The sequence below is a fragment of the Neolamprologus brichardi genome, chromosome 3 (genome assembly GCF_056152115.1).
Source record: "Neolamprologus brichardi isolate AB-2024 chromosome 3, ASM5615211v1, whole genome shotgun sequence".
In the NCBI taxonomy this organism is placed as follows: Eukaryota; Metazoa; Chordata; class Actinopteri; order Cichliformes; family Cichlidae; genus Neolamprologus; species Neolamprologus brichardi.
This window is the reverse complement of record NC_142106.1, coordinates 61,451,843-61,477,224: the sequence shown is the minus strand read 5'-3', so window position 1 is coordinate 61,477,224 and position 25,382 is coordinate 61,451,843. Positions and strand designations below refer to the sequence as shown.

Genomic DNA, 25,382 nt, shown 5'->3' with positions numbered 1-25,382 from the left:
AAGTTAAGGAAAATTTTGTTAGCGTTAGCTACTCACATTGTTAAAAAGTAAGTGTTAGCATTAGTGCATAATGCTAATTAACATCAAATTAGCATTCGTTAATAACGGCAGCCTATTTAGCATTAGCAGATAATGTCGACCTTGGCCCACTGGAAAAGTTAAGAACTAAAGATTTAGGAGTGTAGCTCGATAGCTCTTTCTCATTTGAGAAACAAATGAATTCTGTTATTAAAACCAGCTGTAAGGTTTATATTGTTGATTGTCATTTATGCTTAGAAATATTTACTCATATATGCTTAGAGTTGTATAATCGATTGCATGATGATAGAGGTTTGATCCTTAGTAGTCTGTAAAGAGTCTGTGTGCCTTCCAGAGTGCTCTGGCATGCACACACCACTTGGGGCCATGAGAGAGGTCGTACCCTCTCTTACTGATTTGTGGTGTAGGACAGGGGTCTCAAACTCAATTTAGCTGGGGGCCGCTGCAGGCAGAGTCTGGGTGAGGCTGGGCCGCATTAGGTTTTCCACAAGAAAGGCATGGTTAAAAAATTCCAATCTTCTCAAATCTCTTTATTTTTATTTTTAACACAAAATATGAAAAATAAATAAATAAATTAAGAATTAATAAGAAAATAAATCAATCTGTAATACATAAATAAAATAATAATAAGATATTTTTAGTCAGTGAACTTGTGTGTTTTTTTCAGTCTTCTATATCTGCTGTATTTAGATTGAAATGTCTGTATTAACAGTTCTATAACCTTCTTCTGAACATGAATGGAACACTGTAGAAAATGAACTGTTCTTCTGAACATGGCTTCTCTTGCCTACTCCTTGCTGCTAGAGACCTGGCAGCGTTTCCTCTCACATAGCCGAGCCAGATTTGGCCTGAGGGAGGAAGCAGTTGCGACCCTCAGTATGTCTTGAAGATGATCATCCGTAAGTCTGGACCTGTACTTGGACTTATTGAAGTTCAAAGTGGAGAAGAGCTTTTCGCACAAGTATGTGCTACCAAAAAGGCATATGGTCCGCTTGAACATTCGGGAAAGCCGAGGGAAACTAGGGCTCAATTCTCTCAAAAATTGTCCAAGCTTGTCTGCTTTTCCACTCACCTCCCTGAACTTTGCTTTGAGTTCAGAGTTGCACTGCAGCTCAATGAGCTCCATTTGAAGCACTGAAGGGGCATCTTGCACATCAAAGGAGAAGGGGTCCGCAAAAATTTGAAAGGTGGCTCTGTGTGTCTTGAAGTCAGCAAATCTGTGATCAAATTCCTCCTGTAGCCTCAAAATGACATCAACATACTTGTCAGCACTGAATGGTGTGCCTGCATCCACGAGTGCCTTGCATGCTGGGAAATGGCAAAGGTTTGTCTGAGAGAGCTGAGCTTTCCAGAGCGCAAGTTTTGTGGAGAATGCTCTCACGTTGTCATAGGCAGCACTGACAAGTTGCCCCTGGCCTTGTAACGTCTTGTTCAGTACATTAAGCTCATGTGTTATATCAACAAGAAAAGCTAAGTCCATGAGCCATTTGGGATCAGTTAGCACAGGAACACTAACTCCATCCTTCTCCATGAAGGCTTCACTTCTGCTCTCAACTCAAAAAGTCTCTTTAATACATTTCCCCTGCTGAGCCAACGTACCTCAGTGAAGTCGAGCACATCCCCATATTCTGACTCCATTTCCTCTAAAAAAGCACAGAACCTTCGGTGCTTTAAGCCCCTGGATCTGATTTGGTTGATGCATTTCACAACAATAGACATCACATTGTCAAACTTCAGGCATTTGCTGCAAAGGACCTGCTGATGGATAATGCAGTGCAGAGCAATGGCCTCCTCCACGCCTTCCTCTTCCAGTTTTTTTTGAACAAGTGCCACCAGTCCATTTTTCCTCCCTGTCATTGATGGCGCTCCATCTGTTGTTATTCCAACAAACCTCTTCCATGGCAAACCAACATTCTCAATGGCATCACACAGCTTGTAAATATCTGCTGAGCGGTGGTCTGGCCATGCATTGGAATTACTGTGAGCAGCTCCTCCATCACTTCAAAACTGTCATCAACACCACGGACATACATTGGGAGCTGGGCAGTGTCGGTGATGTCTGTGGTCTCATCAAGAGCGACTGAGTATACACTGAAACATTTGGCTTTCTCACACAGTTGGTCATAAATGTCACTTGACAGGTCAGAAATGCGATCTGCTGCGGTGTTGGCAGAAAGGCTGATGTTGCTAAACTGACCTTTCTTTCCCGGACAGACTATATTTGCAGCCTGCAATATGCACTTTTAGACAAATTCACCTTCTGTGAATGGCTTCCCTGCTTTAGCAATCATCTCACTAACCACGTGGCTTCGACTGCTGCATTATTCTCTTTGGTTGCTTTCTTGAAGAAATCTTGCTGCCTCAGTAGATCTGTTTTAAGACTGGCAACCTGGTTCGCTCTCTCATCTCCCTGGTTTTTTGCATCCACCTCAGCATGTCTAGTTGTGTAATGACGTTTCAAATTGTATTCCTTGTGCACTGCAACTTTCCCTGTACAAATAAGACAGGTCGGGGTGCCCCTGTGCTCAACAAAGAAATATTGCATTTCCCACTTTTCCTGAAATTGTCGGTGCTCATCACCAACCTTTCTCTTCACCACAGGCTTTGAAAAAGACATGTTTGGGGCTATGTAACATTTATAATTCTACTTGGTGTCACTGTCGCATTGAAGTTTCAATCAAGCGTTTAGCCGACGGACGGGGAACGTCTCAACGCGTAGAGAATGTCAGTTCTGCTTCTTTTTCTTGCAACCGTAGTAAGGCGATCGGCAGATAAAAAGCCGGTAGCAGTCTCCTTTGTTTTTACGCTCGATGTTCATGTCTTTCATGATGACACGAACACCGTGGCGTTTGCAGATGGTACAAAGTACAGGGATAGCGAGCACAAAAAAGGCAACTGCTCACGGCGCCGGGCTGTTGTTACAGGAGAAAGAAGCGGAAATGACACCGTGACATATAACAAATACAGTGGGGCAAAAAAGTATTTAGTCAGCCACCGATTGTGCAAGTTCCCCCACTTAAAATGATGACAGAGGTCAGTAATTTGCACCAGAGGTACACTTCAATTGTGAGAGACAGAATGTGAAAAAAAAATCCATGAATTCACATGGTAGGATTTGTAAAGAATTTATTCGTAAATCAGGGTGGAAAATAAGTATTTGGTCAATAACAAAAATACAACTCAATACTTTGTAACATAACCTTTGTTGGCAATAACAGAGGTCAAACGTTTACTATAGGTCTTTACCAGGTTTGCACACACAGTAGCTGGTATTTTGGCCCATTCCTCCATGCAGGTCTTCTCAAGAGCAGTGATGTTTTGGGGCTGTCGCCGAGCAACACGGACTTTCAACTCCCGCCACAGATTTTCTATGGGGTTGAGGTCTGGAGACTGGCTAGGCCACTCCAGGACTTTCAAATGCTTCTTACGGAGCCACTCCTTTGTTGCCCGGGCGGTGTGTTTTGGATCATTGTCATGTTGGAAGACCCAGCCTCGTTTCATCTTCAAAGTTCTCACTGATGGAAGGAGGTTTTGGCTCAAAATCTCACGATACTTGGCCCCATTCATTCTGTCCTTAACACGGATCAGTCGTCCTGTCCCCTTGGCAGAAAAACAGCCCCATAGCATGATGTTTCCACCCCCATGCTTCACAGTAGGTATGGTGTTCTTGGGATGCAACTCAGTATTCTTCTTCCTCCAAACACGACGAGTTGAGTTTATACCAAAAAGTTCTACTTTGGTTTCATCTGACCACATGACATTCTCCCAATCCTCTGCTGTATCATCCATGTGCTCTCTGGCAAACTTCAGACGGGCCTGGACATGCACTGGCTTCAGCAGCGGAACACGTCTGGCACTGCGGGATTTGATTCCCTGCCGTTGTAGTGTGTTACTGATGGTGACCTTTGTTACTTTGGTCCCAGCTCTCTGCAGGTCATTCACCAGGTCCCCCCGTGTGGTTCTGGGATCTTTGCTCACCGTTCTCATGATCATTTTGACACCACTGGATGAGATCTTGCGTGGAGCCCCAGATCGAGGGAGATTATCAGTGGTCTTGTATGTCTTCCATTTTCTGATGATTGCTCCCACAGTTGATTTTTTCACACCAAGCTGCTTGCCTATTGTAGATTTACTCTTCCCAGTCTGGTGCAGGTCTACAATTCTTTTCCTGGTGTCCTTCGAAAGCTCTTTGGTCTTGGCCATGGGTTAGGGTTAGGGTCTGCTGCGGTGTTGGCAGAAAGGCTGATGTTGCTAAACTGACCTTTCTTTCCCGGACAGACTATATTTGCAGCCTGCAATATGCACTTTTAGACAAATTCACCTTCTGTGAATGGCTTCCCTGCTTTAGCAATCATCTCACTAACCACGTGGCTTCGACTGCTGCATTATTCTCTTTGGTTGCTTTCTTGAAGAAATCTTGCTGCCTCAGTAGATCTGTTTTAAGACTGGCAACCTGGTTCGCTCTCTCATCTCCCTGGTTTTTTGCATCCACCTCAGCATGTCTAGTTGTGTAATGACGTTTCAAATTGTATTCCTTGTGCACTGCAACTTTCCCTGTACAAATAAGACAGGTCGGGGTGCCCCTGTGCTCAACAAAGAAATATTGCATTTCCCACTTTTCCTGAAATTGTCGGTGCTCATCACCAACCTTTCTCTTCACCACAGGCTTTGAAAAAGACATGTTTGGGGCTATGTAACATTTATAATTCTACTTGGTGTCACTGTCGCATTGAAGTTTCAATCAAGCGTTTAGCCGACGGACGGGGAACGTCTCAACGCGTAGAGAATGTCAGTTCTGCTTCTTTTTCTTGCAACCGTAGTAAGGCGATCGGCAGATAAAAAGCCGGTAGCAGTCTCCTTTGTTTTTACGCTCGATGTTCATGTCTTTCATGATGACACGAACACCGTGGCGTTTGCAGATGGTACAAAGTACAGGGATAGCGAGCACAAAAAAGGCAACTGCTCACGGCGCCGGGCTGTTGTTACAGGAGAAAGAAGCGGAAATGACACCGTGACATATAACAAATACAGTGGGGCAAAAAAGTATTTAGTCAGCCACCGATTGTGCAAGTTCCCCCACTTAAAATGATGACAGAGGTCAGTAATTTGCACCAGAGGTACACTTCAATTGTGAGAGACAGAATGTGAAAAAAAAATCCATGAATTCACATGGTAGGATTTGTAAAGAATTTATTCGTAAATCAGGGTGGAAAATAAGTATTTGGTCAATAACAAAAATACAACTCAATACTTTGTAACATAACCTTTGTTGGCAATAACAGAGGTCAAACGTTTACTATAGGTCTTTACCAGGTTTGCACACACAGTAGCTGGTATTTTGGCCCATTCCTCCATGCAGATCTTCTCAAGAGCAGTGATGTTTTGGGGCTGTCGCCGAGCAACACGGACTTTCAACTCCCGCCACAGATTTTCTATGGGGTTGAGGTCTGGAGACTGGCTAGGCCACTCCAGGACTTTCAAATGCTTCTTACGGAGCCACTCCTTTGTTGCCCGGGCGGTGTGTTTTGGATCATTGTCATGTTGGAAGACCCAGCCTCGTTTCATCTTCAAAGTTCTCACTGATGGAAGGAGGTTTTGGCTCAAAATCTCACGATACTTGGCCCCATTCATTCTGTCCTTAACACGGATCAGTCGTCCTGTCCCCTTGGCAGAAAAACAGCCCCATAGCATGATGTTTCCACCCCCATGCTTCACAGTAGGTATGGTGTTCTTGGGATGCAACTCAGTATTCTTCTTCCTCCAAACACGACGAGTTGAGTTTATACCAAAAAGTTCTACTTTGGTTTCATCTGACCACATGACATTCTCCCAATCCTCTGCTGTATCATCCATGTGCTCTCTGGCAAACTTCAGACGGGCCTGGACATGCACTGGCTTCAGCAGCGGAACACGTCTGGCACTGCGGGATTTGATTCCCTGCCGTTGTAGTGTGTTACTGATGGTGACCTTTGTTACTTTGGTCCCAGCTCTCTGCAGGTCATTCACCAGGTCCCCCCGTGTGGTTCTGGGATCTTTGCTCACCGTTCTCATGATCATTTTGACACCACTGGATGAGATCTTGCGTGGAGCCCCAGATCGAGGGAGATTATCAGTGGTCTTGTATGTCTTCCATTTTCTGATGATTGCTCCCACAGTTGATTTTTTCACACCAAGCTGCTTGCCTATTGTAGATTTACTCTTCCCAGTCTGGTGCAGGTCTACAATTCTTTTCCTGGTGTCCTTCGAAAGCTCTTTGGTCTTGGCCATGGCGGAGTTTGGAGTCTGACTGGTTGAGGCTGTGGACAGGTGTCTTTTATACAGATGATGAGGTCAAACAGGTGCCATTCATACAGGTAACGAGTGGGGGACAGAAAAGCTTCTTACAGAAGACGTTACAGGTCTGTGAGAGCCAGGGATTTTCCTTGTTTGAGGTGACCAAATACTTATTTTCCACCCTGATTTACGAATAAATTCTTTACAAATCCTACCATGTGAATTCATGGATTTTTTTTTCACATTCTGTCTCTCACAGTTGAAGTGTACCTCTGGTGCAAATTACTGACCTCTGTCATCATTTTAAGTGGGGGAACTTGCACAATCGGTGCCTGACTAAATACTTTTTTGCCCCACTGTACATATCCATGTTGTGAATATGGGTCTTCCAGATATGGAAACAGAGCAACAATCCCCTGCGCATACATCACTCTTACACTTTTAGGGGGAGATGTCCTAATGTATAAATTCAGTGATGACCGTCACTCAATTGGCATTGAACATCACAATTAAAAATAATACTAAAAATGTTTCTTTATAGACTACATTTATGATTCTTACCCATGTGCTTCTGTCATCTCAGCAGCAAGTATGTTTATCATCTGTCAGAGATTTGGTTTTTGCATACTCTTGTATGATGTGTTCACCACCAGGCTTTGTTGTTAGGATTTTTTCAATCAGCTTAAATAGACATAAAATATGAAGTCAGAAATTTTTTAAACCTTGAGAGCCGGTAGCAGTCTCCTTTATTTTTACGCTCGATGTTCATGTCTTTCATGATGACACGAACACCGTGGCGTTTGCAGATGGTAGAAAGTACAGGGATAGCGAGCGCAAAAAAGGCGACTGCTCACGGCGCCGGGCTGTTGTTACAGGAGAAAGAAGCGGAAATGACACCGTGACATATAACAAATAACATCACCTGTTTCTGATGTTAGTTGTTTTGACTGCGTTTACATTATATTGAAATATATGTAATGTTCATGTATGCTGCAATGCAAACGGAGTGATGCAAATAAAAAACATCGACCCACAAATTACGGTGCGACCCTATAATTAGTCCGGGTTACCGGGGACTGTTATTGCCGATGAACAGGTGTCGCTATGTGACTGCAGACTAAATTGGGCTGCATTGAGTTCATTACTTTTCTTTTATCCCGCCGCCTACGCATCACTTTGAGAGTTAATATGAGATCTCTCTCTGTGAAAAAATAACTAAAACTCCCACTGACGTGTGTATAAATCTATATACGTATAATGTCCCGCTGGGCAGCAACTTAAAAAAAACAACTTTTTTTGAAGTGTTGTGAACGCAGCGCGCTGGGGCGAATGTCCGCGTTTGCCCAATAGAAAGGAGGAAGCCAGCCAGACACAGAAAAGAAAGAAACACTCCAGGGCAACGCTGCTGTAACTTTTACTCATTGAGAAATGTTTCCCTGCTTGCATCAAGCCCGGCTGGTGTCCCCTGAGATCCATATCCCACCCTGATTGGTGGGTTAATTCAGCTCCGCACACAACACTGTAAAGTGTCATACATTATAAAACTAACATTAAATTTTCATATTAAGGTGGGGGCCAAAAATTATCGTCCTGTGGGCCGCAATTGGCCCGCAAGCCGCGAGTTTGAGACCCCTGGTGTAGGAGGACACCTACTCTGTGTCTGGTCAAGTATAAGAGCCCTTTGTTAGGGGGACCACTGGACTCTTAGCACCAGCTTTGGGGTCACAGGGTCACATCTGGAACACACACACACACACACACACACACACACACACACACACACACACACACACACACACACACACACATACCTACACTATGCACAGACTGGTACTCTTTGTTCATACCTGTGTAAAACGTCATATGTTAATGAACTTATGCATATTCATGTAACCTCAATAAAGAGCAGTGTTACGAGGGAGCAGACGAGAGCGACTGAGGTCAAGTGAAGGAACGGCGCTGTCACAGTTCTCTCCCTCATGAATTGTCTGGTTCCAGCGGTGGGTCTGTGCTAGACGACCCATCGCTGGCTTTTTCCAGCTTTTTCCACTGGTTACCAGTACGTGGTAGAATCCACTTCCAGATCTGGTTGTTTGTCTTTAAATCTCTGAATGGATTGGCTCCATCTTATCTCTCTTTAACAAAATAATCCAAGTCGAGCCCTCAGGTCTGCAGATAAGTAGCTTCTGACCAGAACTAGACGTAAAAACAGAGGTGAGCTTTATCGATCGCTGCAGCCAAACTCTGGAACAGTCGCCCTTCACATCAGGTCGTCACCAACACTCGACATTTTTAAAACCCGGTTGGAAACACATTTGTACTCTGTAGCTTTCAATTCTGACGAGTCTTTATAGTAATTACTGTGTATGTTTCCTATTTTCTCTCTACTCTGTGCAGCACTTTGGCTCAAGCTGTTTTTAAATGTGCTGATAAATAAATGTAGATTTCTTTGAATAAAACAGTGGAGCCGAGCTTTGAGCTCAGTGTGTAACAGTGTGTGTATGAGAGCCATGTAATGTCCATGTGTGCATGCTGACTGTGCTGCTCTGACCCCCCTCCTCCTTTCAGGGTGGAGCCTGCTGGAGTCCGATGGTTGAGACCAGGTCTGAGGAAGTGTAAGTGTGTTTTTAATGGGATTCATGAAAACAAAGCAGCACACATTCAACCATCTTCATCATGTCAGAAGTCATCATCAAAGTGTCAATCAATGAACAGATGATGGATCAATAACTGCAGCTGGATTGTGTTTGTTCTCTCCATCAGATTCCTGTCAACTCACAATCGACACAAACACAGTGAACACAAACCTCCAACTGTCTGACAACAACAGGAAGGTGACACATGTGGAGGAGGTTCAGTCATATCCTGATCATCCAGACAGATTTGATTACTGGAAACAGCTGCTGTGTAGAAATGGTCTGACTGGTCGCTGTTACTGGGAGGTCAAGTGGAGAGGAGACGTTTGTATATCAGTGAGTTACAGAAGCATCAGAAGGAAAGGAGACAGTTATGACTGTGAGCTTGGATATAATGATCAGTCCTGGAGTCTGATCTGCTCTGATGATGGTCCTCGTTATGTCTGTCACAATAATAGACTAACATCCATCTCCTCCTCCTCCTCCTCCTCTGTCTCTAACAGAGCAGCAGTGTATGTGGACTGTCCTGCTGGCACTCTGTCCTTCTACAGAGTCTCCTCTGAAACTCTGATCCACCTCCACACCTTCAACACCACATCCACTCAAACTCTTTATCCTGGGTTTGGGTTATATTATGTTTCCTCAGTGTCCCTGTGCTGAGTGGGGTGTAAAGAGTGTCTCCTGTTACAGAAACACTCTGACTGTTGAACAGATAGTTCAGTCTGTACATGTCTGTCTCTTTCACTCACAAACACGTTTTCAGATTCATGGAATGGAGCGTGAAGCTACAAATTAAACTGCTTCAGCTACGTTTATATATAACATACTATAACCTATATAACTATATGTATAGTGTATTATGTAGACTTTAGAGCTGGGGGTAGAATTGCTGATGGCCTGGTTGTTATTTATTTTCCCCATGGTTCACCAGCTCTCACACAACATCAGCACCAATGATCCACATCCTTATAAACCTCTGAATCAGGTCCTGAAGCTGTGACGTCCTGAGTGAAGACCTCACTGATCACATGACTCTGGTCACCTGGACTCAGTGTTTCTGAAGCAGTGTGCTGGGTTTTTAAAAATACGTGGCTGCTGCCTGATGTTGGGCCCACAGAGGAAGACGACTCACTCGCTCTTCTTCACTTCCTCCTTAAACATGTGGAAGGAGAGCAAAGTGCTGCCAGACTCTTATTTCTGACAGGAACAGAAGAAACCACAGCAAACTGTTCCAGTTCTTCATCTTCATCACAATCTATTTATTTCTGATGGTGTCTTCAGTCTGAGGGTTTGAAGTTTCCATGTCCGTGTGATGTGTGGTGTGAAGGCTGCTGGTTAAACTGGGACTCACTGTTTAAAGCACTGAGTGCTCATAGAGAGATGCTCCATGAGTCCCAGTACAGACTACAAACATGGTGGAAACTTAGCTTTGATATCCACACACTCTGCACGTCTGTGAGTAACTGTGATGAAGATGTGCAGAGATCTGTGTACAAACAGGAGAAAGACTGTAAAGACTCTGTGCTTCTAACAGCCTCTGTTAACATATGTGAGGCTCCAAGAATTTTTCTTTTGTTTTCGTCCCTTTTCATACCGCGCTCCAAAAACCAAAGTTACTTTCCCTAGTAACTAGTTACTTTGAAAGTAACTGAGTTACTTTTGATAGAAGTAACTAGTAATGTAACTAAGTTACTAATTTAAAGTAACTTACCCAACACTGGTGCTCAGTGTCTGATCTCAGGCTGGTTCTGCTTTGGAAGACTGGAGAAGGAAAGAGTTCCAGTGGAAACAGCATCCTGGGAAGAGATGCCTTCAGAGAAATCTCCAGTCACTCATCAGGTAATAGACACACACACAGAGATTTTAATGCGGAGCAGCAGTAGGAATTCCTTACCTGTTACTTATTTTAGCGAGGACTCCGCAGGTGTGTAAAAAGGGACACCATTTTTGTGCAGTTCATATTTGATCTAAATTAAGATGAGGTGATATGTTTTCTCCTCTTCAGTGACTGCTGAATGCTCCAAGCAGCAGGAAAGGGTGTTTAAGAAGATGGTCTCTGTGGTCGACACTTCCGGCCTCTTTGACATGTTCCTGCCTGAAGACATTGTGAAGAGGGAGATCTCCAAATGCATCAACATGTTGGCCCCGGGGCCCCACGCCATCCTGCTGGTCATCAAGGTTGGACGCTTCACAGCAGAGGAAAGAGACGCTGTGAAGAAGGTGGAGAAGATCTTTGGAGAGGGTGCCTGGAGGTACACCATCATCCTCTTCACTCAAGGAGATGTAGTTGAGTCAGACTTGGATGAGACCTTGGAGGAGGCAGGAGCTGAGGTGCATGAGGTCCTGCAGAAGACTGGAAACAGATACCACGTCTTCAACAACCTCAAAACCAACGACGACGATGTAGTTGAGTCAGACTTGGATAAGACCTTGGAGGAGTACAAGAAGAAGCTGATGGAGGCTCAGGAGGAGAAACAGCAGGTGGAGGAATGGAAGAGGTCTGAGCTGGAGGAGTTGAGGCGGTATTACCACATGTTAGAGAGCGGAGTCGGTCAGGTCGTGGAGCAGGTGGCCAAAGACGACTCCTTAGATGAAATCCTCACCAATTTCCACCACACCCTGAAACTGAACGGAGCTGTTTCTGACTCTTGTACAGAACTGGCACCATCAGTTATGTAGCTCTGTTCTTCACATGGATCAACATATGGAACTCTGCAGACTCTTTACAACTACATGCATGTATTTATTAGTACGTTTTTGCAGCAATTTATGTGATTTTACCAGGATCGTTTTCTGTAAGCTCGGTATACTTTATGTTTCTAAAGTTTCACACTGAAAGTTCTCACAGGGTGATGGACTTTCTTTCTGATCACAGTCAAAGAGCTAAAGTGCTCCACCTGAAGCAGTTCAGATTCTGAGCAAACTAAAGACTTAGAAGCTCCATCAACTTTTAGAAGTCATGGATTTTCTCTACTGCAGCTGAAGGCTGATGTTTTCCCAGTGAATTGGGGAGATCTTCAGCAGTCATGAGCTCGAAATTTGTCCTGGAACGGCTGATGTGTTTGTAGCACCTGAATGAAACACAGGTTAACTGCAGTTCTGAATGTTGTTTCAAACTCTGATTCTGCCTTTAAATTAACTAAAAAAACATGTTTTTTGTCCAAAGATCAGCAGTTATGCTAATGTGCCTTAGTAGCTACCATCAATTACACAAGTCAAAATCAGTAATAACAAAGTTTATAGAGGTTTAAAGAACCAGCCAGACATTATGACAGGATGCTGTTTACCCTGTTCACAAATTTTAGGTGGTTAACACAAGAAGTGAAGAGCGCCACCTGCTGTCCAGTCTGTGCCACGCAGTCAGGGTCGTTACATGAACCGAGTGAAATAATAACCACACAACCCTGTAACCACCTATCTGACAAAGCTGTTGTCTGTAAAAGTAACGTTAAATTAACCTCTTAAGCCCCAAGCCTACCGGATCTCCTGCCTTTTGCCCCCGTATCAGGGGGCGTTGGGGCTTAAGAGGTTAAATGTTAGAGCAAATGAAACCTGAAAGCAGCTGAGGAATGCTGTGACTGTTATACTGCCACCATCTGGTCAGTTCAGCCTGACCAGTTCAGATCTGGTCAGGATGAACTACAACACTATTCTCTGTAATCTTCATCGAGCAGGCTGTTCAAAAACAAGAGTCATGAAGTGTTTAATAGTCCTCAGATTTGTGATTGCTGGTTATTAAACAGTTTCCTGAAAAAAAGGCAACAATGTTATTGATTATTGATTGAATAGTCTCTTAAAATTATGTCCTTGCACAGGTCAGGGGTGTTACTCTGTTACTATTTAACACTGAGCAGCTCCACGGCGGTGTGTGCAGTGTTGCATTAGGACAGCGGTTCCCAAACTTTTTTTGCTAGGCCCCCCTTTGTTTTACAAGAAAAATCCTGCAGGGAGACCTACCTTGGCACTTGTGCAGGTGAAGCCAAAGGGAAGATTTGCTTCATCATATTTTCTTGTCTTTGGCTTAGAACGAAGTTGGTTTGGAAACATAGTCAGCGATGCTTCATCTCCTGCTTTGTGTTTGTGTAGGCGCCCTGTGCTAGCAGTGTCCAAGTTTTTCTTTTGTTTTCGTCCCTTTTCATACCGCGCTCCCCCCCTGCAATGGCTCTGCGCCCCCCCAGGGGGCGGGCCCCACACTTTGGGAAGCTCTGCGTTAGGAGTTTAACGATGTTAATATTTTATTTTCTGCATGTTTTCTCCATGTCCAAAATTTTTTTTTCTTTGTTGCTCTCCACTAGATTTGAATAATGCACATGAACATGGACCTAACACTGTGGATGAACCTAGTAGTTGGGTAGTTGGGTCAGAGGTGGGAGTGTTTCTGATGTGATGTTGCTTCAGATAAACTATCAACCCAGGTTCCTGAAACATTTCTCCCTTAATAAACATTTCATTTAGTTTCTAGCGCCTCGCAGAGCCAGTAGGTCTTACTCCAGTCATCTCGAAGTGTCTCGAGAAACTGGTCAGAACTCACACATTCGATCCTCAGTTCACAGGAAGAACAGTTCAGGATGCCATAGCCCTCCATACAACCGTAGCTCACTTAGAACAACAGGACAGTTACATCAGCCTTGTCTTTGTCTGCCTTTATATTTCTGTCTCGGTACAGAAAGCAGCTGGTGTCGTACAGCTCCGGGTTGTTTGCTACGGCGTTGATTAGCCTTCCCCCCATTGAAGAATGAAGGGCTTTGGCTGGATCTGCCCCTTTGACCTAGGTCAGAGCCACGTCACCAGGCTCCTGATTGGTTGTCGACGCACGATTTGATGCTGGAGTTCAGATTTTTCCAACTCGAGCGGTAGATGCGATACGCGCGTGTGCTCAAAATACAACACAAACAGTGACGCGTGTGGTTTTATTCGCGAGTCAAATGCGCCAGACACGCTGCTGTGACGCGCTGCTGTGACGCGCTGCTGTGACGCGCTGCTGTGACGCGCTGCTGTGACGCGCTTTTCTCGCTTTTTCGCAACGCAAATCTGCTTCCGAATTTTGGCGGGACTCGCAATCGCGGGTCATCACGCTTCTACATTGACTTTACATGTAAACCTGATGCTCTGGTTGCATCAGTGTGAACACACCGTAAGTGCGGTGCAGGGTGTGATTTCAGAAAACAGTCGGCTTGTTGGCAGTCTCCCAGGATTGCTGTTCCCGCCTCTTTACCTTCTGTTTTTGTTCCTTTGTAAGGTAAAGACCCTACAATAATACAAAGAAAACAGAGACAAAGTTGAGTCTCTGGCTATGATTCCCCTCTCCAGTGTGTTGCTCGTGGTGTCCTGAGATAATGTTTTGATGGGACCGCTCCGTGGTGCAGATCGGTGTCCCAGTGAGTGAGAACTTCCTCTCTAGCTTTTAAAGAGAGCCCAGTCTGTGGTTATGGAGTCACGGATTTACACACTTGGTGCTTTCTCAGAGTTCAGTGCTCTCCAGATGTGTTGGGGGAGTTCCAGGTCATGCTTTAGAGCATGTGCTGACCAACATCTTCAACCTCTTCCTGAAGCAGTTGGTGGTCCCCACATCCTTCATCATCATTCCCGTCCCCAAGAAATCAGAGGTCTCAATGTTCTGGCTGAGCAGGAGAGGACACTGCAGTGACCAAGACAACCAACTTATGCATCCCACTGTTGCCAGGAAGAAGGATCATATGAGGACAAACAGCAGAGCCAAAGGAAAGAGATCACCTCACTCATCGGTCTACTCCACTTTAACACCACCAGGGGGTGCTGTAAGCAGCCTGTTCTACAGGGGCTTGGTCTACAGGGGAAAGTAGCTTCTCCTCCATGCCTGCTTCATGCCCTCTGGGACGGGGCTATGGCTCTCTACATCCTCTAGCAGGCCATTACATGGGGAAACCTTTTTGAATACAAGCGCGCTGATCCACACAGGTGTACACACGGGTGTTAACTGTTCATAGACATAAACTACACCTCTATTGGCTGCTATTTCCAAGCACATTGTGCGCTGTCGGTCCTGCTTGCTACAGAACAACATTCAATATTTAGTATTTACTGCTGTTTACATTTAGGTAGATTAACCTGATGGTGTTGTGTTTAGTATGTTGCTCTGTTTTTTTGCTTGTTTTCTCTTCTTTTTCTCTCAACAGGTGATCCAGGAGATTTTTTTCTCTTCTTTCTCTTTTTAAGTTTCCTTTCTCACTGTCCCTCTTCCCTTCTGCTTTTCTTTTCCTTCATCTTTCTTTCTCCCTTTCCTGTCTCTCAGTCATGTCTGTCCCGTCTATTTTCTAGTTTTGACCCTTTCACGCATGAATTATGACAACCTCAATCAGGATTTTTTTCTTAAGTGTTTTTATTCATCTTTAGGCATGAAAAAAGATTTTTGAACTTCATTTAAACGTGTACTTTTCAAAGAGTTTTTTTACATGTCCAGTTAGGTGGACAACAGGTTTTGACAGGGTATGGAGGGACACATCAGTGTCCAGTGTAGTGGTTTATGTGCAAGTATACCATCAACACTGACACAAATACAAGCCTTTGAATAGCTGTAACTGTAGTGAGCACTGTGTGTGAAAGGGTTAAGTGATCAGGTTTAACAGATCAGTGATAAATCTGTGCTGTTGGATCAATAATGAAACAGACAGCTGTTAGAAATAACTCTGATTCTGGTGTTTATATTCTCATCAAATAGATGATAAATAGTTTCAGTACGTAACTCACAGAAAGAAGCAGAACAGTTCACATCAGGCTGAAACCTCTGCAGTGTTTTCTTGGCTTCGTCTCTAAATTTTAAAGTTCTGTAGTATTTTATAAGAAACTCCTTTAAATTGTCCTCCATGCAGCCAAGTTTGTTTCCAGTTAATTCCTCCATATAAAGAAGAAGAAATGACTTGTGTTTATAAAGGATCTTCCTGTTATTCCATGTTTGTTGGAGAGAAGTTATGCTTATAAGTTTCCATGTGTAACAGTCGCAATAGTGTGGTGTCTCTTTAAGACAAGTTAATGTTTAGTGATGTCACAAGCATGCGCCCCTGCCCTCTGTTGTATGAACGCTGCTCGCTTCATGTATGATAAGACAGCAGCCGTTCAGCTGGGCCTTGTTGGTGAGGAGTGTTTATTAAAGGACGAGCACTGTGGGATTCCCAGTACCAGTGTGGTCGGGAGTTTTTGACTGTCCTGCTGTCTGCCGCCTCCTCTCAACCACTGAATACACATGTCAGAAAAGCTTGCTCATGAAAACTGTTTCCTCTTCCTACTTTTCACAATAAAAGTCCTGCACAGTGACTGCTGTACTCTGGTTACTTGATATGTGACTATTGTGGTTATATCAGTTTGGTATCAGATTTCTTTTTTCCTAATACATTAAGGATAATATACTCTCTTTCCTCTTTTCCCAACTGTGGTAGAAAGCACAGCTTAGCCTTAGCAAATGTTCAAAGAAAAGTCGTCACTTCCTGATTTCTGTTTCACTGATAAATATTGTCACACTGGGGTTTTTGCAAATGATATCAGTGACCACTGTGTGGCAGCTGGAGTCAGACAACTGAAGCTCCCACAATCAAGACCACAAATAGCTTTCAAAGGAGATTTGAAGCTTTTCTGTCAGCAAGCTTCATGATTTATGGGTCTATAACTGGAACAGAATCTACCTGATCACCAATGGTGAGCTGGCATGGAATTATTTTTATGACACTTTTATCAAAATGATAAATAAGCATGCCCCCATGCTCAGATTTAGAGTGAAATGCAGAAACAATCCTTGGTTTTCTCCTCAGCTATGCAGTCTCCTTAAAAACAGGGATGCTGCTCAGGCCAGAGAAACTAAATCTGGAGCAGATTGGCTGATTTGTGGCAGCTCGGAAATCGTTCAGCCTCCTTCATTAAAAAGGCCAAATCAGAATCCTGTCCTTCAAAAACTACTAAACATCTGAATGATCCTAAAAAATTCTGGAAAATAATAAAATCTTCTCATGGTGACATAACCACCAATGAGTTGCAGCCTTTGCTGTAAAGGAGTTCAGGAGTTCACAGATGAAATGTACCTACAAAGAAAGTAGAATTGATTCAAACTTTACCAAGCAGTTCAGCAGGGAGTGGATGTGCTGTTGGCTTGTTGGAGGTACAACACACAAGAAGGCCGATGCAGGTGGATGCAGAGAGAGGCCAGGGCCACGTTCAAACCTGAACACGCTGCACAGTGTTTTGTTCCATTTGTTAGGGATGAATGAAATGCTTCCTTGAAAGGATGTGTGCAGTCACCAGTGGGCGTGGAAGCATGTGCGCCCTCATTTGGTGGGTATTGGCGACTGTCAAGCCTTTGAGTCGCCGAGCAGCTGAATAGGGGAATAATGTTGACGCGCCCGCTGTTCAAAACGTAAGTCAAAGTTCCAGATTAAAAACTTCTTTATTTGTTATCAAATCCTTAAAATCCAGAAAAACACTGATCAAAATAAACATTCTAAGCTTGAGCGGTCAGCAAAAGTCGACTTCTCCCATCACCCACTCATTCACAAAAATTCCCTCGGGACGTGAACAGGTGATATAGCGATCACTATTACTATTACCGACACCACGTGACCCAAAGCTACGCCTATCCACAACAGTGGGTGTGCAAGAAAAGTCATCCTGTCACACAGCAATGCCTACATAAATCACACCACTCTGTTTAAATAATAATAATAATGTTTAGTGAAGCAGGTGAAGCAAAGGGCTGCTTTTAATAGGCTGGGAGACCCAGGTGTGCTGCTTTAGCTGGTGAGCCTCTTATGCTAGCCTCCATCTATAAGCTGGGATCATAGGAGCACTGCAGTCCTTACTAGATCAAGTATTGTTATTTATGCAGGTGACAAAAGTTTACATTCACAGAGTCATAGAATTGAGCCTCGTTTGAAAAGCAGCTGTTTAATGCAGCTGCTTAGAGTTCACACACAGTAGAAGAATCAGACTTGAGTCACATTTCAAACCACTGGAAAAATACTTAGCAAGTAATAATGAAAACACCACAGACTTAGTATATCCTGTTTAGTCCTGTGTTTGATATTAATGTGCTGTTCAGAGAGGATCTTATGTCCTCTTTTACAAAGCCAGCCCCTTTGTTTCATGATGTTTGTGTATAAATGAATGTAGGTGTATTTATAAGTGTGAAGGAGCCCTGGGAGAAAAGACTGAAGCTTGTGCCAAAGAACAAACAGGAAAGAAAGATCAGCATTAATAAAGACGAGCACAGAAGGAGCCCAAGCACGTGTTTCTTTTTCAGATTTCTCTAAAAGTGTGTGTTCATTTGTTCCATCTGTCTTCTTCACAATAAACAACAGCTGACAGACACACATGCACTCTGTGTCACTTCACAGGGGCTGATGAAAGTGGACACAGTAAAGGGAGAGCTGGACCTGCTCTACACATCCTGGACTCTGTTAACAGACTTTATTCTGCAGCATCAACAGATGACGTATAAAAATATATGAAAATATAGAAACGTTTAACATTGTGACTGTTCACATTAGTGAAGCTGTTACTTTGCTGCCAGGTGGAAAAAGAAGCCTAAAGCTGAGTCTTATTAAACATCTGCTGCACGAGAGAGTTTCATGGCCCTGCTTTATCCTGTGCTTGCTGACCACCTCGTCCTGAAACCTCTTCATCATCCTCACAGTTGTGTGAAGAAAGAGGGAAGCAGGTGGAGATGGAAACCATCTGTGCTCCTGTGTTCACTTGTGTGTGTGCGTCTGTGGTCATATCTAATGTGTACCTACAGACAAATACAAACACAAACACCTGGCATTGCACAAGAGTCTCTACTGGAGCAACCTGCAGATGTCAGAGATGTGATTAGAGGGTAAAGTGGACTAGTGAGTGCATCTATGTTGTTGTTGTCTGCTGGGGGACAGCATCAGCTCCAGAGATGCATCAGGATCAGCAAACTAATCTGCAAGGCTGGAAGTGTCACTGAAGAAGTTTGAGTCAGTGAGGGACTCAAACTCTTTATTCTGTGAGCTGAACACAGCTGTCAGGCAAAACATCTGTGATGGGACATTTCTTTATTTCATGATCACTTTGTCACTTAGTTCTATGCATGTAGGACAGCATCACATGTGAGTCTTATGCTGCTTCACATCTTTGTTTTCTACACACACACAGTGGGGCATTGTAAGTTCATGTGGGTAAAACCTTTTATTGAGTCTGTTTGTCATTGACCTGATCGACCTGTAGCACCTACCAGAGGGAAGGGGTGGGGGGTGGAGTGAGTGTCCAGGGGGTCCTTGAGGACGACATTGCCAGTATATAAATGTCTCTGAGGGAGGTTAGTGTCGGGCCCAGGGCTGCTCTGCTGCCCTCACCACCCGCTGCAGTTTCCTCTTGTCCTCCACAGCAGCTGAACCACAGTGTGCAGCAGAAGGATCTCCATGGTAGAAGTTCATTAGCAGTTTGTGATTAGCATTCTTACGTAGATCTCAAATTAAAAACCAATGATTGATGCAAAACTCATTTGTTGCTTTGGGTTTGTTATTTTCAGTTTATTTAATATAAACTTTGATGTCATTTCTTCTTCCATTGACCTGAATCCTCACAGTTTATAGAAGGGGCCCTGTTGATGTGGAGAAACATCTGAGCACATGTGATGTGCAAGTTAAGAGCATTTGAGCATGGTGGTTACCTCGGAGACTATCTGTCACTTTGTGTAGAGCCACGCCCACAGCGCACAGAATACATGCGTATGACTAATTTGTCCACACAGGAGGCATCTTGATGATGTCATCATACACAAAGGCTTTTGTACAAAGTATTAAACAAACTGCAGCAAGTGTGTTCAAGACTTTTTCCCTGTCTTATTTCTCTTTATTACACATAATCTATGGAAACGTGTGGTTTGATTACTTTGCATGTGTGGATTTGATGGGTTGTTGCCACATCTGGTGAGATTTTCATGTCAACAGCACCTTCTGAAATATATTTCTTTAGAAAATTGGTGACACTGGTGAAATTCGTCCAATAGTCACTCTATTTAAACCCCATGACCACACTGGGTAGCAACCTCACCACTACATGGCCACAGAGATTTCCACAGTATGCACCTGTGTGGAACAGGAACATGACACAGAAATGTATTACAAAGATCTAGTCTGGTTAAATATTACAGTTTATCTTTCAGGTTCATTTCTTGGAGGATTTTGTAAGAAACAAACTGCTTGAATGGCGACTAAATGAGTTGGAGGAACGATTTGAAGGTAAATTATTATTACTTGGTGGCTTTTTTGTAGCAACTGTGACACTTAGTAGTAGAACTGACACACAAAACAACAACTACACTAACTATATACTCTGCAACACACCCAGTGAGCTTAATTTGAAAACCTTTTCTGTCTTACTGACATCACTGAGTTAATCCCTGAAGTTGGTCCAAAGATTCAGACGCAGTCTTGGGCAGTTAAAGGTGAGTCTGTCACGGGTCTTTGTGACCCAGCATTTTAACTTGTTGTCCTTGGTTGTGCTGTTTTGTGGGAAAACTGCCCTTCATTACTACCTCTCCCACCTGGAAAACAAAGACTCATACATCAGGATACTTTTGGTTGATTACAGCTCGGCTTTCAATCCTGTGATCCCACACAAACGCACTCACAAGCTGGCGACACTCGGCCTGCACCCTCCACCCTCTGTGACTGGCTACACTCGACCTGCACCCTCCACCCTCCACCCTCTGTGACTGGCTACACTTGGCCTGCACCCTCCACCCTCTGTGACTGGCTACACTCGGCCTGCACCCTCCACCCTCTGTGACTGATGACACTGCAGTGATCGGTCGCATCACTGGAGAGGACGACGTGGCTTATAGGAGAGAGGAGGCTGGTCTGGTGTCATGGTGTGAGGACAACAACCTCACCCTCAACACTGATAAGACAAAGGAGATGATAGTGGACACGAGGAAGAAGAAGAGGCCTCACCAGCCGCTGTTTACCCGGGAGCGTGAAGTGGAGAGGGTGAGCAGCAGTACCTGGGCGTCCACATCAGTGAGGACCTCACCTGGACACTGAACACCACACAGCTGGTCAAGAAGGCTCAGCAGCTGCTGTATTTCCTGAGGAGGCTGAGGAAATTTGGTATGTTGGCCAAGACCCTCAGCAGGTTCTACAGCTGCACTGTGGAGAGCACCCTGACCAGCTGCATCACTGCATGGTATGGCAGCACTACTGCAAACCGCAAACACCTGCAGAGAGTGATAACAACTGTGGAGAAGATCATCAGGACCCCGCTGCCCTCTCTGCAGAGCAGCTACCATCACAGAGTCCAGAGGAGAGACACACCTCTGCCCTCGAGACGAAGGTTCAGAAGTGTGAAATCTAGAACATCCAGACTCAACAACTTCATCTTCTCCACTGCTATCAGACTCCTGAACAGCTGACCGACCTCAAACTGCAGTTTGCACATCAGGTCACTTTGCACACTGTCCCAGGATGTGAGTGGGCGTTAAGGCGTCCATGTCCCTCTTCAAGCAACTTAAAGAAGTCCAGACGCTTTTCTTTCCAAGCTCCTTTGACAACATCATTCTTAGAACAACTTCCAGCTTCTTTTTCTCTGCTACAGTTTGGATGGATTTGCATTTAAAGATAAAACAAGACTAAAATGGTTAGGGTCAGGAGGTCAAAGGTCAGAGCTCCTGTGGGTCTGAGGGCAGCCTCACGTTGGAGAAGGATGAAGGAGTCTGACCTGAGCCAGTGTTTGACATGAACACATCAGCACTGCTGTCAGTGAGCCTAACGACAGCCGTTAGCATCATTTCAGTGTTTCAGTCATAAAAACACTTCCTGTCACTGTGGTGGTTACAGTGACATCATGCAGTTTGTGCTTTGACCTCCAGAGGGCGACAAATCAGCACAGACAGAGAGCTCCATTCAAACTTTGCTGCCATCAGTAATAATTCTTCAAATATAATCATCAGTGTTTGAGCAGCTATGATATCAGGGACAATTTAGACATGTGTGACAATACAGAACATGTCACATGACACACCTTAAACATCATGTGATCCACTCTCAGTCTGCACTTTCATTCATGACTTCAACAGGTTGAAATGAGCTTTGAAGAAACATTCAGTGAAATAAATCTTTCATGGATTCATGTGAGCAGCAGATGAACTTTGTACCAACAACATCTTCAATAACAGAGTCTGAATGAAGCTCAGGTGTTGATGCTGCTCACTGATTGGACGCTTGGTTTCAGCTTTGCTCTCAGTCTTTACTGCACAGGTGAAGGTAGAAAGTGTGACTGGATCTATAGACTGGAAACAGAGAAACATGCTGAACATTTGAAGCTTTGCAGCAGAAATGTTCATGTTACAAATACAGCAGAGCTGATCTGGGATCAGTGTGTTCACACCTGCAGCTACAACAAGGTTTCATGTCTCCACACGTCAGCATGTGAACTTTACTCTGACTCAGTCTGAGCAGTCAGACGCATATTTTTAAAGTTAACACATCAGCACACACAGAGCTGAGCCCCTCCCACCTGTGCTGAGTTTCAAGTGGAGTCCCGCCTCCTTCCAGGAAGCAGCTCACCTGTGTGTCCGTGTTTAGTGTCCAGGTGTGGAGTGGAGCTTGTTGTTGGTGTGTGAAGAAACTGTAAGTTTGCTTTGTTTCCTCCTTTAACAGTTTGTCTTTAGGAACTTTACTGTTTGTTCAGCTCATGTTTGATTTCTTCACACAACAAACTGTGTGTGTTTGTATTTCCGGTCTCTCCATTAAAGTCAGTGTGTAATGTTTTCCTGGCTAACATCAGCTGTGTGCAGCTTAGTTCAGCACAAATCTGCCGCTCCATAGTTCACGGTAACGGACTCACAGCTGGACCAACGAGGCCGAGTGTGTCCGCCACTCTCAGCTACGTTCGTGTTTGTGTACTTGTAGTTTGTACTTTGTGAGTTCACTCAGAGCCCACAGAGGACGCAGCGTACGTGATGACGTCACAGCCCTTTACCTCCTTTACTGTCACTGTGATTAATATTTACACACGAGACACCTGCAGAGCTCTGACGCTAAGCTAGCCACACACAGAAGTTCAGTTCACCTGACACTCGGACCGGCGGCCGCCTCGGGTGAGGGGTGGATCTAGAGAAATTTTCTTAGGGCGGCAAAATCAAAGCCTTTTTTCCCCCAAACACATATGCAGGTGGTTACATGTGGTTAAAATGAATCAAATGCAGTAAGTATACACGTTTTTCATATAAATATAGTGTATAACTTAATTATTGTCTGTAGCCCACATGATTACACACTTTAGTTACATAAAACATGTGAGTTTTGATGTTATGTACTGTATAGCCTGTATAATAAATAAATATGTAGCCCAAAAAGTATAAATTCCAGAAAGCTACACAACATGGGGCGCTTCATTTACAAACACAAGTCTAACTTAAGTTTCACTGTTTTTGTTAGAAAACAATCACATTGTTACAGCTTAAATTACACAAAATGTCAGAAATCTGCACTGTCATGAACAAAAATTTAAACCTAATTTTTCATGATTTGTTGGATTCACCCTCTGAGGTCTGAAATACAACCGGACATTTTTGACTCCTTTTGAGTTTACGTTTGTATTTCACTCTCAAATTGTTTCATTTTATTTTTTTCTCCGTTGCCTTGTTTGGTGTCTTTTCATCTCAACTGACTTTAGTTGTTTTTTCACTGACATACTGCATTAGTATTACTGATCTAAAATCACACAAAGAACTTAAAATCCTAGTAGTATTTTTTTACTGTAAAAAAAAACACAGACATGATGAGTAAATGTTTATAACTTGAAATGCAAATATAAAATGTACATTTTGTAAACATATACAACTATTTATCTAAAAATGCAGCCAATACACCTGCTGTTTTTTTCATTTTCTACAACCATTTAAAAATATTACTAAAACTAAAATGAGAGAACAATCAGGTGTCGCAATAAGATGCCCCACAAATGATGTGTGCCAGTAAAAACAAGTTTGTCCACCAAAAGACAGAAGAGCACAGGGACAAACCTGCAGGCCTGACAACAGCAGGTGTATCACTCCGCTGGTTTTCTACTTAGTGACAGTGTTTACAAATGTGCCTTAGTGACATTAATTAGTGCCCTCACTGACACACAAAACAAAACGACTACACAACAGAACAGCTACACAAGACAACACAACACACTAAGTATACACTCAACACTAAACGTCACAAATCTCCCACATCTCTCTCTCGCTCTCTCTCTCTCGCTCGCTCTGTCTCGCTGCCGTTACCGTCACTCCCAAAACTTTTCCCTCTTCCTAAACAACCAAATCCCACATGTTGACTTTTTTTAATTGGTCGACATGGTGCATTTTTCCACCGATAGGAAACATGTGGATTTTTTCCTTTCTTTACTGTTTTCGCACTGTTCTTAGAAAACGCTTAAAACACGCACACACAAAAACGTGAGGACAGTATTTAGAAAAAAGCGTGGCTGATATATATCATCATAACTCTGGATTTACTGGCCTGTAATTAAAATGTAAAAACATTGAAGTCTGAACTTTTCAATGTGGGCTGAAACAGAGACTCAGTGTGGCTGCAGCTTGTTGCTGTGTCAGCTTACATCAGTTATGTGATTTGGAGGTGCAGCGTGTCCGTGGACCACAGAGGGTTAATAACACTCACCTTCCATTTCCACAGTGTAACATCCACCCACCTGTGTAAAATCCGAAATTCCCATGGTGTTGTTCAAAATGTGCTCTGGCACAATCATAAGCATCGCTTGCTACTGAAAACAAGAAAAAAGCCGGTCCTGCTATGGGCTGAACCATTTGTTACTGGTGGAAGGGGGAGGGGGGGGGGACACTATGCAATATATTCAGTTTTAGCATTTATATTCACTGCTGACTGTGAATTGTGACGTTGTGAATTGTGACGTGCTTCATATAATTTGAAGCACGTGCGGTAACGATATATATTCATATATATCATATATATCATATATAGCCATATATTCTTTTCTTCTGTATAACATATTTTCAACACTATAAGGCTTAAAATCCTTGACCTAGTGTCATGGTTGCTAGGCAACCTGACACTTTCTGATTTACATGCGCTCACTTCCGGTGTTGTGACATGTTAATTATACTGAGCGCGCACTGGGCAGGGAGACTCCGCCTCCATTAAAACCAACTAGATGTGGAAGTAGTGACGTTTTAGTTTAGTGCAGATGTGAGAGATGAGTGTCGTTACATTACTGTTCAGTTTGTGTTACAGCGTTTATTGTCCACACGTGTAATCAGACAGGATTATTTCAACAATCTCATGTTTATTTTATCCTCCTGTAAATTTATGAAGAGGTAAACTGTCAGCACTAGTTAGTCCTTATAAGAACTGTTTGTGAGCTAAGAATCAACAATGACAAAGACTGTGAGTGTCATGCAGCGAGTCCTCAGAATTAGGC

At 43.6% G+C, this 25,382-nt stretch overlaps 1 protein-coding gene across 5 annotated transcripts in view; it reads left to right on the top strand.

Annotated features, from left to right (window-relative positions):
- The window catches only part of LOC102777248 (NLR family CARD domain-containing protein 3-like), a 1,099,208-nt gene that overhangs the window by 52,857 nt on the left and 1,020,969 nt on the right, over positions 1-25,382 (top strand). Inside the window, exons 3-5 of one of the 5 annotated variants that reach the window (XM_087837890.1) lie at positions 8,243-8,252; positions 11,385-11,429; positions 18,614-18,627. The exons of the other annotated variants lie outside the window; for them this stretch is intronic. Of the exons in view, the coding sequence (XP_087694016.1) occupies positions 8,243-8,252; positions 11,385-11,429; positions 18,614-18,627 (69 nt within the window). The remainder of the gene's footprint in view (positions 1-8,242; positions 8,253-11,384; positions 11,430-18,613; positions 18,628-25,382) is intronic. 5 annotated transcript variants of the gene reach the window in all.